This window comes from Capricornis sumatraensis, chromosome 19, assembly GCF_032405125.1.
Source record: "Capricornis sumatraensis isolate serow.1 chromosome 19, serow.2, whole genome shotgun sequence".
NCBI lineage: Eukaryota > Metazoa > Chordata > Mammalia > Artiodactyla > Bovidae > Capricornis > Capricornis sumatraensis.
Window position 1 is genome coordinate 20272715 of NC_091087.1, and position 23350 is coordinate 20296064.

General features: G+C 48.6%; 1 protein-coding gene across 2 annotated transcripts in view; it reads right to left on the reverse strand.

The window, feature by feature from the left end:
- The window catches only part of ST8SIA2 (ST8 alpha-N-acetyl-neuraminide alpha-2,8-sialyltransferase 2), a 67987-nt gene that overhangs the window by 23983 nt on the left and 20654 nt on the right, over nt 1-23350 (reverse strand). Inside the window, exons 2-3 of one of the 2 annotated variants that reach the window (XM_068991392.1) lie at nt 3453-3515; nt 1102-1230 (exon numbers count right to left, since the gene is read on the reverse strand). In XM_068991392.1, the coding sequence (XP_068847493.1) occupies nt 1102-1230; nt 3453-3515 (192 nt within the window). The remainder of the gene's footprint in view (nt 1-1101; nt 1231-3452; nt 3516-23350) is intronic. The other variant, XM_068991393.1, reaches the window with a different exon arrangement.

The window sequence follows — 23350 nt, forward strand, 5'->3', positions numbered from 1 at the left end:
CTGTAAAGGTCAGGACAAAAGGGGCTTCCCTGGGGGCCCAGCGGTGGTGAATCCACAGGAGACATGGGTTTGATCCCAGATACGGGATGACTCCCCATGCCAAGGGGCAGCTGAGACTACACCACGACTACTGAGCCCAGGCTCTCGACTACTGAGCCCATGCGCGGGGACTACTGAGCCCGCACGCAGTGACTACTGAGCCTGCGTGTGGGGACTACTGAGCCCACACGGTGACTACTGAGCCCGCACGCGGGGACTACTGAGCCCACACGGCGACTACTGAGCCCACACGCAGGGACTACTGAGCCCACACAAGGCGACTACTGAGCCCGCGTGCGGCGACTACTGAGTCCACACGCAGGGACTACTGAGCCCACGTGCCCTAGAGGTCATCTCCGCGACGAGAGAAAGAGAATCGACCGCAATGAGAAGCCCACACACTGCAACAGAAGAAATGTCTGTGCAGCGAGCAAGACCCAGCACAGCCAAAAATAAATCAATTAATCAAAAAATTTTTTTTTTTTTTTAAGATCAAGACAAGAGCTCCTCTTTGGTTAAACAGACCCTCCCTTTGTGGTTAGGCGTCCCGTCAGCTCCTGGGTCACCTGCTGCTGGGATGTGACTTTTTATTTTCATGTCATTAGGGAGGGGCTTGCTGACCCAAGGACCACGGGAGGGGACAACTCTCCAGAGGCAAACGGGAAGACCCTCACCGCTGAAAGCTGGGGATGGATGGAAGCAGCAAGGACTGCTGCTTCAGGCTCCTCTGGAAAGAAGCCATCTGTGATCTCTATGCCTGCCCCCCTACCCCTGCCAGGCTCTCTCTGCTGCTGACTCGGAGCCTCACTCCTTCCAAACCCAGGACCTCAGCTGGCTGCTCCTGCCCCCTCCCCACTCCAGTCACTGCACACACATGTTGGGCTGCCGGGCTTGTCTTGGGTTTTTATTTCCAATTGATCGCTTAGAGATGAAACCTGCCTCAGCTGGAGGTAAACATTTTATTTCTATCCTGACTTCCTTAGGTGATGGAGAGCAGCAATTTGCTGGCTTGTGCTGAAGAAGGCCAAGTCTGTCTCTTGTCCTAGAGGTAATCACCACTACCTGATCCTCAGAGAGAGCGTCTGGTTGTGTCTCCATTTGGCCGAGGCTGGCTGGATGTTGTGCTTAATGGTTTCATTACTTCTGTCAACAACAGCTGGCAACGAGGAGCCATTTATCACAACTTCAGCTCTGGAAGTGGGGGGGAAAAAAGAGGAAGAGGGGAGACATGATCTGTTAGCAAGCCAATGACAAGCCTAATAGTTTTGTTTTTGCACGAGCTTGAATGTAAACTTCTTCGGAGGAGCAAAATTGCAGTTATTACCTGGGAAGGGAAGGAAGTCTATTTATCTTCTAGAATGCACCAACTCTCTCCCTCAGGTATAACCTACATATATTCTGGGAGACAGGAAAGGGGTGATAAACTGTCCTTCTCCCCTCTCCCACCCACAATGTTTCCTCTGGGTGAAACTTAGCAGTCACTGTCGGAATAGTAATCCTTCTTCAAGCCACTTTTGCAAAACTCTGCAGAGCACTTGCATTAACAACTTCGTATCCTAAGATGGTTTGCAAACTTAATAAAGAGGAAAACAAAAACTCATACTGGGGCAATGGGATGTAGCCTTATCTCATTATCCCTGGTTTGTAAGATGCCTCTTCAAATACCCGCCTTGTTCCAGAGTTATTCGTGCTCTGTTTCCCTTCCCCACTAGACTGGCAGCAGGGGACCTCCCTCACTCGTTTCTGCATTCCCCAATGGTCTAACATAGCAGATGCTCAATAAATAAGTGCTTGCTGAATTTGAATTTGACCCTAGGGGAGCCTGGAAGGATGAAGTGGCTGGCTGGCTCTGAATGCCTGAGGCCACTCATACATAATTCTGGGTGCGTACCATCATCTTCCCACCTGACTCAGGCATTACAGGACCTGCTTGAATTCAGCTGTTGGAAATCTATGCTAGTGGGTTTCTAAGAAACCAGGTTACAATTACATCTCTAAAGGCGGCGCAGGAACCACAGTGGTGCTTGTGGGTCACATCGCAAGTTCCTTTTGTGTGTGCTGACGGCACATTCTCTCAGTTAGAATGACAAGTGGATTTGTGATGCCAAATTCTGGAGCTTGAAAGGATTCAAACCAAACATCTATGTCCTCTGCATTTACCTTGGAACAGCCATGCTAAAAGAGATGAAATCCTTTTAACAGGTCTAAACCCAGGGCTCTATTTTGCTTTTTGTAGGTAGAGAAGAAATTTACTTGGGGGACTCGCTTTCTCCCCACACACCTCCATTCCCCAAACTTCTGACTCCTCTGGCTGATACTACTTGTCAGAGATTCAAAAATATGCACCTTTGGCAGAGAACAGAAAATTCAAGGGTTTTGAGTATTCCTCCAGCTGACAGGCCTATAGGGAGCTATCAAAGGAAACAGAAGACCTGACCCTTTGCAATTTTTGTTGTTTTCATGAACAGAGGCAGAGGGTGTAGTGGAGAGATTTCACTAGCTGTGAGACTACAGGCAAATTACTTTGTCACTCTGAGCCTCAGTTTCCCCATTTACAGAAAGAGGGTGTGGAAGAGGAAGATATTCTCTGAATCGGGACTAGGCATGGTCCCACCATAGCCAGTGGCAAGTCTGGGTCTGTTGGCTTGTAAAGCATTTTCTCACTCTCCAGCATCAAGCTGTCCTCTGGCCAAAGACTGTCATTTGGGGAAACACTCTTTTAGATTTAGAGTGCACCTTCAGTAATCATGGGCTTCCCTTATGGCTCGGCTGGTAAAGAATCCACCTGCAATGCGGGAAACCCGGGTTCGATCCCTGGGTTGGGAAGATCCCCTGGAGAAGGGAAAGGCTACCCACTCCAGTACTCTGGCCTGGAGAATTCCATGGACTGTATAGTCCATGGGGTCACAAACAGTCGGACATGACTGAGTGACTTTCACTCCACTTTCAATAATCAAGGTTAACAGTTCTGAGATGACTTCCTATATATTTTTAAGAGGTCTCAACAAAGCTTCTGAGTGCTCCAGTTTCCATCTTTATCTCTCCCTATGAAATTGGGTGAAAAATCCTGAGTCCTTTCAGAGTCTCCAATATTTGGCAAAAATTCAAGTTATGAATAAGCTCATTGGTGGCTTAAGTGCCTCCAAGTGGGTGGGCTCCTTTTCAGAAAGACCCTAACCCATCTGAATTTTCCATCTCCGCAGCCTCTAGACCGGGGCCATTTCCTGGGCTCTTCTATCAACAGCCCCCTCCCCCCGCCCGCACACACACGCTGATTAGAGAAATGCAAAGCCAAAGTGAAACGAAACAGATCTATTTGCTAAGTAAGAAGGGCACCATCCAGCAAAGAGGAGAAGCAGATTAATAGCTGCCTTACAGCAAAAACAAATGAACACAAAATCTAATTTACAAACCTATTAGATTTGCTATGTAAGCTGTTCACAGCTGATCTGATTGTACCTCTGCCTCCAGAATTCCTGCAAGACAAAGGACATGCATTATTTATAAATCCAGCTCTCTTTTACAAAGCCCTCTTCAGTCGTCAAGAGTCCTGCAGCCCACCTTGGAGAAGTACAAAGGGCGGATGCATTATTGCCCCGGCTTCTCCAGAATGGACAGCATCCTGATCTAGCCACAAATCCAAGTCTTTGAGGGGGAAGCTGACCTCAGGTCCTTTCCTGCCTCCCGCTTGAGCACTGCTTCAATTCCCACCTAGGTTTCCACTTGAGAATTTTATCTGACTTCGAGACAGACTCCTCTGGGATTCATCCCCTCTGGTTAACCCCACAGGCTAGCATGCTTTAGCACAACTCAGCACCTGTTGTAGCATGACTCGACCTTAACTCTAGCCTGACTCAGCATCTGCCCTTCATCTTTTGCTTTCACTTACCTTGATAAAAGTGAAAGAGGAGGGTGAAAAGGTTGGCCTAAAAACAAAGATCGTGGCATCCAGTCCCATCACTTCACGGCAAACAGATGGGGGAAAAGTGTAAAGAGTGGCAGCTTGTTTTCTTGGGCTCTAAAATCACTGTGGACAGTGACTTCAGCCAAGAAATTAAAAGACTCTTGCTCCTTGGAGGAAAAGATATGACAAAACCTGTACAAAACCTGTATTAAAAAGCAGAGACATCACTTTGCCTCCAAAGGTTCATATAGTCAAGGCTATGATTTTTCCAGCAGTCATGTACAGATGTGAGAATTGAATCATGAAGAAGGCTGAGTGCCAAAGAAATGATGCTTTTGAGCTGTGGTGTTGGAGAAGACTCTTGAGACTCCCTTGGACAGCAAGGAGATCAAACAAGTCTATCCTAAAGGAATTATGCCCTGAATATTCACTGGAAGGACTGATGCTGAAGCTGAAGCTCCAACACTTTGGCCACCTGATGCAAAGAGCTGACTCACTGGAAAAGAACCCGATGCTGGGAAAGACTGAAGGCGGGAGAAGAGGACGACAGAGGGTGAGATGATTGGATGGCATCACTGACTCAATGGACGTGAGTCTGAGCAAGCTCCGGGAGTTGGTGATGGACAGGGAAGCCTGGTGTGCTGCAGTCCATGGGGTCACAAAGAGTCGGACATGGCTGAGCGACTGAACAACAGCAATGACAACTTGTGGTGAGCTGTTGTCCACCGCATTGTCTCCAAACGTAAGATCTCAGAAGTTCAACAGAGGCAGCGAGACTGACTCCACCAGTGCCTCCAACCAAGTGTGAAGATGATTTGCTTTTTGGTGGCAGGAAAAATAATGGCAGTGTCACTTTGTAGGGGAGCAGGAGATGGGTGAGTATTAGTGTCCTTTGCTTCTTCCTCTGGAGGATAAGCTGTGGGCGTCAGAGCACTCTAAGGCCTTTCCAGTCCCACCGTCTCTTCAGTTCTGTCACATTCTGTTCTGGGTGGGGGCTATAGGGCCATGAAGTTTCACCCTACTTTGCCAGTTGCACCGGGTCAGGGGAGAGATGAATCTATCTGCCTTGGTATTCAGCCCACTTTGTGCTCTGTGTGTGTTTTTAAAAGCTGTATGTGAGACTGAGGCAGGAGGCAGATGGACCTCCCCGACCCAGGGCAAAGCTATTGGAGATTCATTCCCTATTGAGTGAAACTCCAAGATGAGTGTAGCAGGACAATTAAGGGAGGAGGCTGGGCCCTGCTCAGACCACACGTTTCATTCCCAGAGTCAGGAGACCTCCCCAACCACACATGCACAGAAAAGGCTCCTTGGAGGCCTAAGGGGAGTCACGGTAAGGGAGGTTCTACCCAGACGCCTTTTTGGTAGAATCCATCTTGGCTAAGAGATGCATGCGCACACACGGGAGGATCCTGAGGTATATCAAATAAGACTGTGAACCAGGCAAATCATAATGACTGGCCAAAGGAAACCCAGAAGAAATGACCCACAGAAGTAATTCAAAGTGCCACGAGGGTGTGGCTCAGCGACTCTATTTCTCCCCGAGTCCACCCATGTGTCTGTCTACATGTACTGTAATTCTTTGTCTTCTTAATATAATACTTGACTTGCTTCACTATTTTCATCTTCGTGGGAATTCTTTTCTGCAAAGCTGAAGGCCAGGGCCCTGGTCACTGACCACTGGTCTAGTGGCTAGGATCTGGTGCTTTCACCATCATGACTGAGTGAGTGATAGTTGCTCAGTCATGCCTGACTCTTTGCAACCCCATGGACTGTAGCCTGCCAGGCTCCTCTGTCCATGGAATTCTCCAGGCAAGATTACTGGAATGGGTTACATTTCCTTCACCACCATGACCTGGCCTCAATCTCTGGCTGGGAACCCAAGCCGTTGCAGGGCAAGGCCACCCAAGATCAAGACTAATGGTTAAATTAAATAATTTTCCCCACTGATTTGTAGGATATGTGGTTTAAGGAGATGTTTTTCATACTCTTCTCATTTTTTAAAAGTTCCATCTAGACCTTCAGCCGAGGTGCTGGTACACTTCAAAGAAACAATTAAAATCACTGCAAAATCACTGTGTATTTAAAGAACCTTGTGATTTAATAGGAACTCTGAGGGGGAAGCCAATGCCTATTTCCTTGCTGGTTTTAAGTTTGAAGCCAGAAATCCTAAATTTCTTTAGGATTCACATACTTGTAGATATAACATTGTGTGTGTGTGTATGTGAGTGCGTGTGTGTTTATGTTCTCCTGATAGACTGAAATGTCTTTTCGACACTGTTTGCAATAAGAATCATTCTGCCTCATAGCCGGATGAGTGGCAGCAGGAAGGGTGCTTTGACTCACCCTGTGCCTCCTTGCAGGCATCTCTTCAGGTCTCAGATTTCATCACACACAGTCTAGTTTTTAATTGCATAGAGTATCATTGGTTCCTCACATTGCAATCAATGCATAATATCTCTTTCTTGTCTCTCTTCATTTCCCCCTGGGATAGCAGAGCAGTCGCACTTCTCATTCAAGGGTCTAGGACTACCCGGCCAGCTCCGGCTTGTAACCATAATCTATTAGACTTAGGTCAGAGCGCAGGGGCTCTCCTGGGCGTGCTGCTGTCCACAAGTCACTGACCTTTCACCATGCCCTGACCCTGACCCCTGTTTTCAAAATCAGCACTCCTTGTCGGGAGGGAAGGGTTGCTGGGCCAGATATTAAGTCAAGAATAGTAATTAAAAGTGTGGTCATAGCTCAAGATTAATGAAAGGTTAATGGAACAAGAAGATTTGTCTAGAACTGATGTATTATCTTTTCAAAATTATCAATGAGAAATTCGATAAATGGTTTGAAGTAGTTGATTAATAATCTGGAGGTGAGTTGGAGGGAAATCAGGTTAAGTGTTTCCTGAGTTTTATAAATTTCAAGTGGATTTAACTAGTGTTTCTCAGACCGTAATAATGCTCCTATTCCTATCAGCAGTTTGCCATATTTTGTTTATCACCCATTCTACTATATACTTAAGTTTTCAAATTGACTCATCTTTTGAAAACTTCTTAACCTAAGCAACGCCATCGGTGAAAATATGGGTTTCATATCATGAATATATATTCATTTGAAAAGAACACAAAACCATTACCCCCCCAAAGTATTTATCAATGGAATTCATAAAATCATCTGACATTATCGCCAAGAACTCTTGTAGCACCTTTGGAAAAGACTGAATTAAACAGTTAAATATTTAAAGAAGGCAACCCATATGAAATTGGTATGAAGATGGAAGAGAGTATTTATCAAATCCTGATGAGGTATGAGGAGCGAATCTGAAGGACTCCTAAAATTCAGAAGTGTAAGAAGAAAGCCTAAGAGGGAATGCAGACAGATTTGACTTCATAAAAATTTAAAATTCTGCTTATACAAACAGCAAAGCTCAACAAACTCTCTCCAGTGTCCTTCTTGGAATATGAGAGGGCTCCAGGTGAGGGGAACCCTGCATTTGGGTATCTATCTGGTTTACTGTAACCAGGGGTTTGGAGACGATGCGATGCTGAGTACAACTGCCTCCTACCATCTTTCTCTTCTCTTGCCTCCAGGCTGGGTTCTGAGGAGCACTCAGGCCTGCTGACTGGGGTGCCACACACCAGGCACTTTTTCATACTAAGAAAGTAAGTGAAAGTCGCTCAGTCATGTCCGACTCTTTGCGACCCCACGGACGGTACAGTCCCTGGGATTTTCCAGGCCAGAATACTGGAGTGGGTAGCCTGTCCCTTCCCCGGGGCTTCACTCTAAAACTTCCTCTAACCCTGGCTTTCTCGACCTCAGCACTGCTGATGTTTCAGGTTGGTGTTGGGTGTCGGGGGAGCTAACTGGGCGCTGCAGTATGTTTAGCTGCAGCCCTGGCCTCTACCTGCTTTAAGGCAGGAGCAGCCCTCCCCACACCCCGCAAACTGTGACAACCAAAAATGCCTCCAGGTGTCCCCTGGGGCAGGGAGGCAGAATTACCTCCGCTTGAGAACCTCTGCTCAGATTCTTGTCTTCCACCCGGTGCCCCGCTGCCCCTGCTTTCCCTCACCAGCCAACCGTTCCATCACCTTCCCAAGCCCAACCCCATGCCAGACTCCAAGCCCAACACCTATGCTTCCGCTCAAAACCCAATTTTCACTTCTCAGCCACCTTTCCCTTCTCCTTCCACAGCGTTCCGCTACAGCACTGGTCACCTTTTCATCTTCAGTTATGGCATGGGGTCACAGATAGGGGACATGAAAGGAATGCTGTCATTCACCTAGTCCAAACTCCTCCTCTTCCAGTTGAAGGAACCAAGGTCTCGAGATCTGGTTCGGGCTTCCGCTTCCTTGGCTGCTGGCCACACTAGAGTGGAGGCCCCTGGGTGGTGTGCACTAACCATGCCTTTTCTTGTATCTGATGCCCCAGATGGCTGGCTGACTTTGGAGGGGCAGCTTCTCTTAGGGTTAGCAGATTCCTAGAGATAGTAAACCACCGGCCTGGGAGGGCACCTTTCCAATGCAAGCCAACCAATCTGAAGCCCAACCCCTCCCCTGCCCCACCACCTCCCTTGTTGGGATCTTACACCCTGAGTCACCGCCCACCTGCCATAATCAATGTAGAGCTAGGTACTGGACATCTATGCATTTACTGTTTAATAAACCCAGGGATTACAGTTATCCCAGACACACAGGGTCAGCTCCTATGCCCCACAGTCTGCTGAAGTTATCTAAGACAGCCAGTCCTAAGCTGCTCACCCAGCCTCACCCTTGCTTCCTCTGCAAGCCACAGTAAAGGCTCTTGTCCACAGTTCCTCTCCCTCTGCCTCTTAAGGGACCTGGGGCTACTCCCTCAGCCCTGCATGACATGGCGTGCCGCCTCTCTTGGGATCTGGGAGTACAAAACACACCGTTTTCAGTGGCAGCCATTTCCTGATCTGTTGGCCTATTATTATTATTTCAAATAACAATAAACTATTATTATAGATATTATCTAAAATAGATATTATTATATCTATTAATATATAACATATTAATAGATATTATTATCTATTATTATTAAATAATAAAACTTAAAACAGGGAGACCTTATCTTGTTCACCTTCTTAGCCTTGCACAGTACCTTACTCAGTGGGACTTTGCTTCCTAAGTCTTTCCAGTAGCTTGCATAGTGTGTTCCCACATATTATTTATACCTGTGCAAGACACTGTTTCACCTCTCAGATACCCAGAGAATGGGGCATACTGTCATTCAAAGAAACTCAGGCTGCAGATGTTTGGCTCAAAATGAACTGCATGAATTGGCAAGGGATTTTTTTTTGTCTAATTAGGTTTGGCCTCCATTGTTATTAAAATAAGCCTGCATCCCTTGTGACAGGGGAATGCTGAGACCTGCTTGGTTGAGTGACAGAAGAAGATGATCTGGTGAGAAAAATCTGCTAAAGATAATTAATCAACTTCTGAAATCATAGAAACAAAGATGCTGAGATCATCCAAGTGAAAAAAATATATGGGAAAGCACTTTGCACACTATAAAGAACTCTATAAAACAAGGTGCAATATTCATAACAACCAATGTCCACCTGACCTGCCCAATATTCTCAGCCATAGTTAGGATGCAGGTTGATTACTCCAAAGTGCTACATTTTGAGAAGTTAGTCTCCTTTCCACCACAAATGTAATACTCTTTCCAAGCAGTAGCCAAGATAATAAACAAAAATAGCATGTTACAAGAGAATAACATGCAGAGTTGGATTTGTTTTCAGTGAAAAGCAGTGAGCAAAGGTGAAAACCGTGTTTCTGTTTAGCCTCTTCATCCAAGCCCAGCTGTTTGTAGGTAAGGTCACGTTCTAGTGTGTTGGAGTCTCACAGCTGTGTTAGAATCTCCCACATCCTTGGTTTCTCACTGGAGAGTCAGGCTCGGTAAATGAACTTTCAAGAGCTGACAGCTTTAATTAAGAGTCTGGACCCAACTTAAGCAGCTGATTAGTCCTGAGAAGAGAAGATTAAACTGAAGCACAAGTCGTGAATTTGCAGGTGACTGCCTCTTCCTTCACAGTTTCGGGAGGATACTGAGTGTGTGTGTCCAGCCTGTGCACAGAAACCACTGGGGTTCCTGCCTGCTGCTCCTCCAAGGACACGTGGTGAGGAGAGAGGAAGGGGAAGAATGATTTAGCGTCAGTCACATGAAGAGTGAGAGCTCCCAACAGGCTCCACGCGTGGTTTTTAAACTGGCTTTTTATTTTTGTGGTTGTTGCTGTTCAGTCTCTGAGTCATGTCTGTCTCTTTGCAGCCTTATGAACTGAAGCACACCAGGCTTCCCTGTCTTTCACTATCTTCTGGAGTTTGCTCAAGCTCATGTCCATTAAGTTGGTGATACCATCCAAGGACACATAAGTATGTGGTGCCCCGGACACATGGTGAGGAAAAAAGCAGGAAAAGGATGATCTAGGGTCAGTCAGGTCCAACCATCTCATCCTCTGTCGCCCCCTTCTCCTCCTGCCTTCAATCTTTCCCAGCATCTGGGTCTTTTTCCAATTAGTCGGCTCTTTGCATCAGGTAGACAAAGTATTGGGGCTTAAGCTTCGGCATCAGTCCTTCCAATGAATATTCAGGGTTGATTTCCTTTAGGATTGACTGGTTTGATCTCCTTGCTGTCCAAGGGATTCCCAAGAGTCTTCTCCAGCATCACAATTCCAAAGCATCAATTCTTTGGCGCTCAGCCTTCTTTATGGTTCAACTCTCATATCTGTACATGACTAATGGAAAAGCCACAGCTTTGACTCTACGGACCTTTGTGAGCAAAGTGATGTCTCTGCTTTTTAATATGCTGCCTAGGTTTGTTACAGCTTTCCTTCCAGGGAGCAAGCATCTTTTAATTTCGTGGCTGCAGTCACCATCCACAGTGATTTCAGAACCCAAGAAAATAAAATCTGTCACTGTTTCCACTTTTTCCCCATCTATTTGCCATGAGGTGATGGGACCAGATGCCATGATCTTAGTTCTTTGAATGTTGAGTTTTAAGCCAACTTTTTCACTCTCCTCTTTCATCCTCACCAAGAGGCTCTTTTTCTACCATTAGAGTGGTATCATCTGCATGTCTAAGGTTGTTGATATTTCTCCCAGCAATCTTGATTCCAGCTTGTGCTTCATCCAGTCTGGGCATGTCACACGATGCACTCTGCATAGAAGTTAAATAAGCAGGATGACAACATACAGCCTCGATGGACTCCTTTCCCAGTTTTGAACCAGTCTGTTGTTCCATGTCTACTACTAACTGTTGCTTCTTGGCCTGCATACAGGTTTCTCTGGAGATAGGTAAGGTGGTCTGGTATTCTCATCTCTTTAAGAATTTTCCACAGTTGGTTGTAATCCACATAGTCAAAGGCTTTTTGTGGAAAAATATGCATAACACAAAATGTCCATTTTGTCCTTTTTCAGTGTACAATTCAGGGGCATCCACTCTGTTCACAAGATCGTGCAGCCATCACCATCTCTAGGATTTTTTCATCCCTCCCAACAGAAACTCTGTCCCCTTGCTTCTTTCTGGTGAACTTGCCAGACTGTGTTACCTGAATCTCTCTCCTAGACTTACACTCGATCCACCTAACAGTGCTGGAGAACTTGTCATAAGGGGAAGCAAGTTAAGGGTACAAGCTCTGAGATAATACTCCCAGGGTCTGCATTCTAACTGAACTAATCATTAGCTGTGTGATCTCGGACCACTGCTCCAGGCTTACGTTTGTTCGTGGAGTGACTGTAGAGATTTAACGAGCTAATAAGTGCAGAGATGTAGCACAGCGCGTGACACGTCGTAAGGAACTTGATGTTGATGTTATCCTTATTTTGACTTTTTGCAACCTTTTAAAAATGCAGGAACTTCCCTGGTGGTCCAGGGGCTGGGACGCCGCACTCTCAGTGTGGGGGTGGGGGCCTGGATTTGATCCCTGGTTGGGATCCCTCATGCAACTAAAGATTCCCCAGGACACAGCTAAAAAATCCCATGGCTGGGGATCCCACACGCTGCAATGAAGATCGAGGATCCCACATGCAGCAGCTGGGGCCCAGAACAGCCAAATATATAAATAAATAAGTACTTGTTCTTAGAAAAAGTCAAATCATCTTGACTTGAGAGGCACATGATAACAGGTAGCTACCCAGATCTGACCTGTGAGCTATGCTTTCCTAACTCGTTCTCTAGGATCAGTTCAGTTCAGTTGCTCAGTCATGTCCGACTTCTGCCATCCTATGGACTGCAGCACTCCAGGCTTCCCTGGCTGTCACCAACTCCTGGAGCTTACTCAAACACATGTCCATTGAGTCGGTGATGCCATCCAACCATCTCATCCTCTGTCATCTCCTTCTCCTCCCACCTTCAGTATTTCCCACCATCAGGGTCTTTTCTATGAGTCAGTTCTTTGTATCAGGTGGCCCAAGTATTGGAGTTTCAGCTTCAGCATAAGTCCTTCCAATGAATATTCAGGACTGATTTCCTGAATAGTCTTCTCTAGGATGTTAGGAGCAAAATGCCCCTCCATGTAGCATCTTTGCCATATGTCTCCTGATGACATCCTTCTGGTGGAGGTAGGCTTCTACTGCCAGAGAAGGCTTTCCTGAAGTAACAGCTCCAACAGTGAGGACCACAAACTCCTGCACTGGCAGCTCCTTATGTGGATCACAGTGAAAGCTGGAACAGGCCAGGCACTTTCGGACTGCCAGCCAGGATCCCGTGTGATGGTATAGGGGGCTTCCTCTCAGCAGCTTCAGCCTTATTGTTGTTGTTCAGTCACTCAGTTGTGTCTGACTCTTTGCAACCCCATGGACTGCACACGCCAGGCTTCCCTGTCCTTCACTATCTCCGAGTTTGCTCAAATTCATGTCCATTGAGTCGGTGATGCCATTCAACCATCTCCTCCTCTGTTGTCCCCTTCTCCTCTTCAGCCTTACAGCCAGCAAAGGACACTGCTGATAGTATGATGCTTGCACCAAATTTAGGGTTATTCCCAGTGCCACCCGTGTCTGGCACCAATGTGGTTACCTTCCTCCAGGTCCATCTACTCCACTTCCAGCTTCTCAGGTCTAACAGTCTCACTCAACAGTCCCTGAGAGGCCTTTTGCTGTTCAGCAGGTCTGATCATTGCCCCAGAGCCCTTGGACCTCACAGATACTGAAACACCACTGGGCACAGAGCTCTGAAGAGACCAGTGGTATCCTTGACAATGGTGTTTCCATGATGACTGAGATCTCTGGTTACTGGGTGTTGCCAATGGGATGTCATGTCAGCAAGCTCACGGGCTGCTGTCTTCTTACACCCTCTTCCCGAACACTCAGCTCCTTCTGCCATCCCCTCTCCCTTCATGCTTAATATGGTTTGATGTATCCGCTGGATGTGATTTCAGCAAACTTTTGTTTGTGAATCAGCTTCCATCAGCTGGAACGAAAAGATACCGGCTCACTCTTGGCTCTCCCCTCTGCTCAACCTCAGAAAACATCCGTGAGAGCTGAAGGCTTTGATTCCAGCCAATTTCCCCAGTCTCTTATGCTAGTCATCTGCACATCAGAAAAATAAACAAGCCACTGGGATGCCAAGCATTTCCCTAACACTTACTCCTGATCTTTCCTCTTTCTCATCATGAAACTGTCACCAACAACCAGAAGAGAGACCAGAGAATTTGTCTTCCAGACCAGAACACTTATGGAATAAACCGAGACAACAACTGAGGCAGGAAAGGATGCATGAATTGAGATGACCAGTTCATGTGGGAATGGCCCTCCAATTTACACTCATCTTATAAAGAAGACAGACTTTATAATACAAAGATTTTTAGGAGAATGCTGCATCACAAATCCAGATCATTCAAAACCCTAGAAACCAAGGCAGTTACAACTCAGAGGTGATACATATCTAGGTAGTTGGTTGAATTGGATATGTATCTATGTATGCAGTTGGAACTGGTGAAAGCTATCATTAAAGAAGATTTCTTCAGTAATTTGTTGCTATTTAGGCCCTAAGTCATGTCCTACTCTTTTGTGACCCCCTGAACTGTAGCCTGCCAGACTCCTCTGTCCATGGGATGTTCCAGGCAAGAATACTGGAGTGGGTTGCCATTTCCTTCTCCAGTGGATCTCCAGGAGGTAATTCTTGGCTGTGGAGCCTTTTGTGAGTCCCTTGTCCCTCCCACCCATTCTGAAGACTGCTCTACAGTGAGTCAGGGTCCCTTAACCTGTCCTGGTATGGTGGTCACACCTATAGCAAGGTTTTCCTATACTCAGCTACCACTGCAGCTTCACCTAGCATGTGGCTTCACTGCCTAGACTGGGGGCAAGCCTGGGACAAGGTCCTGCTCATCTCTGTATTGCCACGGAGCGGAGGAGGTCACGTGTCTCCTGCAGATTCAACGTGCTTCTGAAGATGACTGCTGCTGCTGCTGCTGCTGCTAAGCTGCTTCAGTCGTGTCTGACTCGGTGCGACCCCATAGACGGCAGGCCACCAGGCTCCCCCATCCCTGGGATTCTCCAGGTAAGAATACTGGAGAAGATGACTACTGGATGAATAAATGAGCCAAGAAAGCCGAGGCCATTCCTTCTCTGGAGAGAAAAGGGTTCAGCCCCTCTGGTAGCATGGCTTGGGGAGGAAGAAGGGAAACCCCAGCCTCACTCCCACCCCCACTGCCCACCTACCCACAGCTGCCAAGCGTGCTCCAGCCCCAGGGCCTTTGCACTGGCTGTTCTCCTCCATGGAAAGTTTTTCCAACAGATACTCCATGGCTCCCTCCTCCCTTTCCTCTTTTTTCAAGTCTTGATCAAGTCGGACCTTCTCAGAGTGGCCTTCCCTGCCCGTCCCATTCAACACTGCACCTGCTGTCCTCCTCCTCCATGGAGGTCCTCCTCTCTCCCATCTCCTTGTATCTTTACATCACTTGTTCAGTCGCTCAGTCGTGTCCAACTCTTTGTGACCCCATGAACTGCAGCACGCCAGGCCTCCCTGTCCTTCACTATCTCCTGGAGTTTTCTCAGACTTATGTCCATTGAGTTGATGATGCCATCCAACCATCTCATCCTCTGTTATCCGCTTCTCCTCCTGCCTTCAATCTTTCCCAGCATCAAGGTCTTTCCCAATGAGTTGGTTCTTTGCATCAGGTGGCTGAAGTATTGGAGCTTCAGCATCAGTCCTTCCAGTGAATATTCAGGTTTGATATCCTTTCGGATTGCCTAGTTTGATCTCCTTGCTGTCCAAGGGACTCTCAAGAGTCTTCTCCAGCACCACAGTTCAAAAGAATCAAATCTTCAGTGCTCAGCCTTCTTTATGGTCTAGCTTTCACATCCATAAATGACTGCTTCCTTGATGGCTCAGAGAGTAAAGAATCTGCCTGCAATGCAGGAGACCCAAGTTCGATCCCTGGGTCAGGAAGATCCCTAGAAGGGAATGACTCCCCAGTCTAGTATTCTTGCCTAGAGAATCCTTGGACAAAGGAGCCTGGCGGGCTACAGTCCATATTGTCGCAGAGAGTTGACACGACTGAGTGACTAACACTTTCATCACTATTTCATGTATTATGTGCATGGTCTTCCTTTGCCACAGGACTGCAGGCTCCATGACAGAAGTACTGCGCCTGTCTCATTGACGGCTATGCCTCTAGTGCCTGGACATCACGAAAGGTCTGTGAATATTTACAAATAGCAGGAAGCTGCCTCCTCCCATCCTTTGTTACAACAGAGAAGGCAGCTGTCCTCTTACCCAAACCCGATACCTCCACCTGTGCTCTGAAATGCATCCTTTCCAGTCTTCCGTGATTATTACTCTATCAACTATTTCTTCTCTCTTCCTCATCTTTTTACAGCTTCCTTCCAGCTGCCTAATAATTCTAGTCTTTATCTTGGTCTTTGTATATGTCAGACTCCATTCTGCAAATTTTGTATTAGTTCATGTAAGCCTCATGGTAGCCTGAGGATGCAGAAATGATGATGCATTTCTACATGAGAACAAACAGAGGCACAGAAAGGGGGGAAATCCTGCCCGGGGCCACACAACCCCCAAGCAGGGGTGACACAGCTTGAACCCAGCAGGCTGGCTCAGACCAGCGCCTGGTCGCGTCGCCACGCGGCTGGCTCATCCCCACTCGCATTTATGTACGTTTGCTTGTCTCACCTCCAGTAAACGACTCGACCCTCCTTCCATACGCCCCTCGCTACTTCTCTGTCTCTCGCCAGCATTTGCAGACGTCTGCACTACCAGTGACTCCTCGCTTCACCATCTCCCCTACCATTCCATTCTGGTTCATGTCCCCATCCCGCTATCAAAAGTGCTCTTGTATGAACATCTTGTGATGGGCAAGTCTGTCTCCATTTTATTTGAACTCTGTCAACTTTTGATGATGGTGGCATGTCTCCCTTCCTGGATTAGTAAAGTCAGGGCTTCCTGGGTCTGGCCACAGAGTGGGCCTGGACAAACCTTCTTCCCCTGGAGGAAATAAGCTACTGGGAAGAGACATGATAAATGGCCCCAAGTGGAGAGAAAGGTTAGAGTCCTCGGGGCATCTTTCAGATTCCTTCTGGCTCTGGAAATCCATTATTTTAAATCATCTCCTCTCAAACACTTTAAGGTTCTACTAATAATGACACAAAATTCCTCCTTGATTCTGTTCCCCTGACAGAGGGCACCCTCCCCAATTAAAATCTCAATTTTTCTCTCTATTCACACCCAACAAAATTGTGTCCAGCATTGCTTTCTTTCAAAATACAGAAAATATTTTTCTTACAAAATATATTAGTTTTACAAAATTTTCAAATGCTAAATATGGTTGAACTTTTTTTCAACAGCTTCCTGGCCCCCTCTCCACCAGAATTTACTCCCCAAGAGCGATGGCTTCAGTGTTCCAGGTGACAATCCCAGTGGCAAACAGACGTGTTAACAAAACCCATCCTTAGGATGGGGATGTGGATTCCAAGAGAGCAGTGAAGATGATGAATAACTTGCTTTGCTTGAGGTTCACCCTGTGCCAGGCACTGTACCAGTGGCACGTTAATTTGCATATTTTGGTTTTATGAATAGGGCACACAGGCTCAAAAAGGTTAAGTGATTTGCCCAGGGTCAACCCTAGCAAATAAACTGGCAGAGCAGGGATTCGAGTTGCATGTGGTCAAACCACGTGTGCCTGCAGAACGCTGGCCCCTGTACCCTGCCCTTCGCCTACTGCACAGAAGGATTTAATATACAGTCAGGGAGATGCTTGAGACTTAAGAGGAAGCAAAGGTTATTCAGGGCTTCCCCAGTGCTCAGTGGTAAAGAATCTGTCTGCAACGTAGGAGCCACCGGAGATACAGCTTCAATCCCTGGGTTGGGATGATCCCCTGGAGGAAGGCATAGCAACCCACTCCAGTATTCTTGCCTTGAGGACCCCACGGACAGAGGAGCCTGGTGGGTTAGTCCATGGGGTCACGAAAGAGTCGGCACAACTGAAGCAACCCAGCACACACACATGCAAAGGTTATTCAATAAGTAGTTGCGAGACATGTGATAAGCTAACTGGGAAAATATTCAAGTCAGATTCTCCACCGGGACCACACCAATAAGGATAAAATATGATCTAGCCATGAAGAGTTGTGCTTAGGAGGAGTTTTATATGAAATTCATTCAACCGCATTTTCGTCCGTTTGGGCACCCAGAACATAATGCCATAGCCTGGGAGGCTTATAAACAACAGTGGTTGATGGCTCAGCACTCTGGAGGCTAGAGGTCTGAGATCAGGGTGCCAGGGTGGCCAGATGAGGGCCCCTCCTAGGTCACAGGCATCTTGTATCCTCACAAGGCAGAAGGGGTGAGGGGTCTTTGGAGCCTCTTCCATAAGGGCACTAACCCTATTCATGAGGGCCCCACCCTCATGACCTAACTACCTCAAAGGCCCCCTCTCCTAATAACCATCACACTGGGCATTAGGGTTCCAACGTGTGAATCTGGTGGGGACAAAAACATTCAAGCCACCGCACTTCCGTGTGTGTCCACTACGGACAGTGCCTTGCCTCCTGCAAAACCTTCATGGAGAGGTTTGGCAGCCCTGAAAACTCCTCGTTTCATTCATGTCACATGGTGTGGATAAATCCGTGCTCTTTAAAGAGAAGCAGAACGCCCATCCCACATGCCGCGCTCTTGAACCCAGCTCGCTGGGACTTGAAAGGCCTCTGTCTGAAGCCGGCCTTTGTTCTCTCTCTTTTGTTCACTTCTTGACGGATCAGCATTCAGAGGCCGTGTCCCTACTAACACAGTTGCAGCCTTTCTCCGAGAAAATCCCTGGAGGGCCTCCGGGTTGGGGAGGACTTTACAGTCACTTTCCTTCCAGATGTTTGATGCACCCCCTTCGCCACTCTGCTGGTCCCAAGCAGCAGTCATCACTCATGGAAACGCGCTGTCGTCGGGAAGGGGGACAGTGGGGCTATCAAGGAGGGGGCTGGAGTTCTGACTGCCATCAGGCTCTAGCTTTGCAGTCCTTCCTTCTCTGCAAAGCAGGGTCCTACGGTGGGATCACAGTGAGAAGCCCGGGGCAGACGTGAATGTTAGTTGTAATATTGCTATTGAAGGTGATGGCTGCTGCCTTGGGAATCAGAATAAACCACTGCCGCAGGCCACTGACCCCCTTGGAACAGCTGTCCTCAGGGAGGTTGTCTTCCACCAAGGGCAGTCCATTAGGGAGAAATAAAGCACAGTGGATGGAAGAAAAGGTTTTCCCAGGTGGCGCTAGTGGTAAAGAATCACCCTGCCAATGCAGGAGACATAAGATACAGGGTTCGATCCCTGGGTCAGGAAGATCTCCTTGGGGAGGGCATGGCAACCCACTGTACATGGCAACCCACTCCAGTATTCCTGCCTGGAGAATCCCATGGACAGAGAAGCCTGGCTCCGACTCAGCACACATGCACGTATGGACGGAAGAAATTGGGCTGCAGGACCATGGTTCCTGCTGCCACTGCTGCGCTGTCTGATGGCTCTGAGGCCGTCCAGAGGGGAGCCCTGCCCAGGAGTAAATTAATGTCCTTTCTTTTCTTCAGCAAGACGTGCTCAGCTAAACAGCACAAGAGGCATGTCTGACAGTCATGCTGCCAAGGCCTGGGTGTGGCCTGTCCAACAGCCACGAGGCTGTGCTGCATGGAGGCCCTGTGGGACCCGCAGAGCATGGCCTGGCCCCTGGGTGGGTTGACTACACATCATTTCTCCTGAATGGACCCAGAAGCGTCCCCTAGGTCCTAGATCCCCTCCGCCTTCATCACGTGTCAACACCTTCGGGTTTTCTTTGATACTCTTCTCAGCTGCTCCTCCCAGCCCTTCCTTCTCAGCCCCTCCCCTACGTATCCCAGTTGCTCAGAGCCCACCCTTAGGCCTTGGGAAGCCCCCCTTCCATTGTTCATCTACATGCCCAGAACTCCCAATGCACCTTCAGGCATGGTGCGCTCCAGGCGCCAGAATCACAGAAGAGCCCAGACACCCCGCCACAGACCTCAGACCTGACCGTCACTCACACCTCAACTCGCTCTCTCCCAGCGTTCTCTCAGGGAATGGCAGTCATGCAGAATCAGGGTGCTGCGGGCCCTCCGCACCCTCTCTTCCCAGGCTTCCCCTCAAGATCACCCAGCCTTCAGACGCTCCCCCTCGAGGACAGCAGGTGCCATTCCCTTGGGTCCTCTGCCGTGGCTTCTGCCTTAGCTCCCTGTCTGCAGAGAGGCACTCCTTGCCAAGTGCTCCCATGTGGGACCCAGATTTCCAAAACACACGGCGCTTCCTCCTCAAAACTCTTCTGGGTTCCCTCATCAAGTCCCACTGCTCTCAAAATGAGTCAGCACAGATCCTTAGCACAGCACAGGAGACCCTTTCCGAGCTGGCCCTCTTGGTCCTCATCTTCACCTTCTCACACGCACACCAGCTGCCTCCACGGAGCAAGGGGCAGTTTCCGGAATGTGTCAGGTCACAAGATCGTGCCTTTGAACATTATCCTCTCTCCCCAGAATCCTTTATTCTGTTTTCCAAGTTTACTTAAGTCAGCATTTATGACCTGCCAGCCCCAGGTCGTATCTGGCATAAATATGTATTTGGTGATGGGTGGGGGGAGACTTGTATAACGTTAAGTCTTTTATAATTAAAATGCCAATGGTAAAAACTCAAGGGAATAGCCATTATAAAATATAAAACATTGGGCTGGCCAAAAACTTTGTTCGTTTTAAAAACTTTTTATTTTATATTGGAGTATAACTGATGAACCATGTTGTGTTAGCTGTAAGTAAGAAGCAAAGGGGCTCGGGCATACATGTATGTATCCATTCTCCCCTAAACCCCCTCTCCCATCCAGGGTGGTAGATAACACTGAGCAGAGTTCCCTGGGCTATACCGTAGGTCCTTGCTGCCTGCTGCTGCTGCTGCTAAGTCACTTCAGTCGTGTCCAACTCTGTGTGACCCCATAGACGGCTATCCATTTTAAATACAGCAGTGTGTGCATGTCCATGCTGAACACTGTATGGAAAAATCCGGATGAATTTTTTGCCCAACTCAGTATCAAGTTTTGGCTTCTTTTGAACAATGAGAAGAACTGGCAGCCCTGACCCATATGAGTTGGTGGAGCTGTGCCTCACTGGGAGTCCACACCACTTCCTATTGTCTTACACTGAGCTGTTTCACTTATTTATGTGACCTGCCTAGACCTTGAAGGCATCTGAGTTTGGGATCGCCAGACCCACTACTACTCAGGTAGCAAAGTCAGCTCATGTCACCTTCCCCATGACCTTTCCTGACCCAGAAGCCTCACTTACGCCAGGTACAGCAAGCCTACAGGACCCGCGGGTGTATAGCAAGTGGCATGTGTTCATGCTCAGTCGTGTCCAACTCTTTGCAACCCCGTGGATGGTAGCCCTCCAGGCTCCTCTGTCCATGGGATTCTCCAGGCAAGACTACTGGAGTGGGTTGCCATGCCCTCCTCCAGGGGATCTTCTCGACTCAGGGAGCAAACCTGCATCTCTTGCGTCTCCTGCACTGCCAGGCAGGTTCTTCACCATCGAGCCACCAGGGAAGCCCAACAGGAAGTGGCAGGGGTTAGTTACTAGTTCTCTTTCAGTGACAGCTGACAAGATGCTGACTGATACAGTCAATCACAGCAGAAGAGGACGACCCAGGGGCACTGCCCTCCCCACCCCACAGGCAATACTCCGTTCTGGAGGTGAAATTTTGGGAGCTCCTTCCGCTCTGTGAAGTGGCACAAGGCTGCCTTCTGGGACTCACTGATTGAGTCACCGACCGATAGACAAGTAAGAGGAAGCGGGCCTGGGGTCTGGAAGGATCCTCAGCCCTAAAGTCTCAGGGCTCAGCTGTGGCCTCCAGCCACATCCCCACCCCATGTTCGACAGGACTCCACGGTTCTGGACAGGAACTGGGGACGGAATCTGCCCTCCAGGTCCTTCTGTGAGCTCCTTTCGGATTGCTCTGGAGTAAAGTTCAGACAGCAAAGCCCAGGGCCAGCGTTGAGGGTGGAGAAAATGAACTCCAGCCCTGGTGCTTGAGGGCAGGGAAACTGACTTCACCCAAAAAAACACCACTGCATCTGGTAGCAGGTAGGGCGTGGGTGCAGGTGGGCGCAGGGAAGATGGTGGCACCCAAGGCTGTGCCCAGGCTGATGCTGAACCAGGTGTCTGAATGGGGGCTTGAGGAGGACTCTGCTTGGGTGGACAGTGGAGGAGTGACCATCACAGAGTTAACACTGCCTGGGCACTTACCACGGGGCACTTACCACGGGGCACACACAGACCAAGTTCTCACTGTGGATTTTTCTCCTCTGTCCCTATTGCAGCCCTGAGAGGTGGGCCTTTTTATGACCCCTACTTTGCTTAGAGATGTTATGCATCCTATCCAAGAGTTGCAGGATTTGACCCTAACTCTGTCTGATGGATCATCGCCGAGTCAGGAACCACTGCAAAAGGTGGGAGTGGGGGTGGAGGTGAAAGCCTGAGCTCAGTCACAACTGGGGCTTAGTGTAACAGGAGCAAACCCTGGAGAGAAGCCAGAGAGCAGGGCCAGGCGGCCCTTCTACCTGGGACACCATACCTGACTCCAGAAATGCTCGCAGCATCACCTGCCTGCAACATCCCCTGCCACCTGCCAGCACCTGCCACAGCTACGAGGAAGCGGCGTGAAGCCACCCGGGGAGTGTGCAAGGGACCTGGGGTCGTCCCATCCGACTCGATTCCTACCCCCTCACTCCAGGAGACTTTGGCCCTAATACTTGGAATGTTCCCAGCAGCTTCAGGCAGGATGTTCAGGCTGTGCAGAAGGCTGGGAAACTGGTTTCTGTTCTAAACAAGCGCAAGGGAGAGGAACAAAGGTGGGTTAACAGGGTGCCGCCTCCTTTGCTTTTCTTCTTGCCCTGAGCCAGGGTGGGCTGGGGCCCGAGGTGGCATCACAGATACAGGCTCCCTACCTCCAGGGTCTGGGCTTTGGGTGGTGCCCAGGGGACACTGGCCCAACTTCTCACTGAGGGCTCGGTATCTGGGGGCTCCCTCAGAGCCTCATCCTCTTCCCATTTCTCCTGCTATCACATTCCTGTAGGAAATGCCAGGGGAGAAGGCCAGGGTGAAGGGGGGGACACCCTGGCCCCTCCCTGGGGCTTAGAATAATCAAGATGCAAAGAGAAGGGACTTCCCTGGTGGTCCAGGGGTTGAGAGTCTGCCTGCCAAAGCAGGAGGCTCAAATTTGACCCCTGGTCCTGGAGGATTCCCCATGCCACCTGCAGGGCTCTGGGCCCGTGTGTCCAACCACTGAGTCTGCACTCTAGAGCCCGTGCTCTGCAACAAGAGAAGCCGCTGCACCCAGAGGCTTGGGCACCGCAACTGGAGAAAGCGCACAAGCGGTGGCGACGACCCAGTGAGGCCGGAAGTAAATAAAGATGCAAAGAGAACTCTTTACCTGCAGACTTCCCAGTGGAGTGGCCGCAGTGGAGTGACAAGTGGACGCGAAATTTAATGCTTTTTTTCTACCTAGTAAGACACCCGCACGTGAACGCTTTGCATGGGTACATTCGGAACTGTGTGATGCTGCCGGCGAGAACGGGGAGGGGAGCACAAGGCCTCCCTAGCACCTGGCCTCAGGGACCAGAGAACAAGATCTAGCCTCTAGTTCTCTTGATGGAAATGCCTCTTTGACCCAAAACTGTCAGAAAATGAGGCTGCCAGAAAGAACACAGGCTTTGATGAGATCCCTGACTCTCCCATCAGTAGCGGACTCTTTAAAATGGAGCTTCCTCATCCCTTAAAATGAGTAAGCCGTGAAGAATAAAAGAGATGAGGAGTCTGTGTAAACAACTTGGCAGATCCTGTTTCTATTTAATTTTCATTGTTGTTCCTGGTAAACCTTTTTGAGAAGAGGCCTTCTCTTCTTTTTGTTCCAATA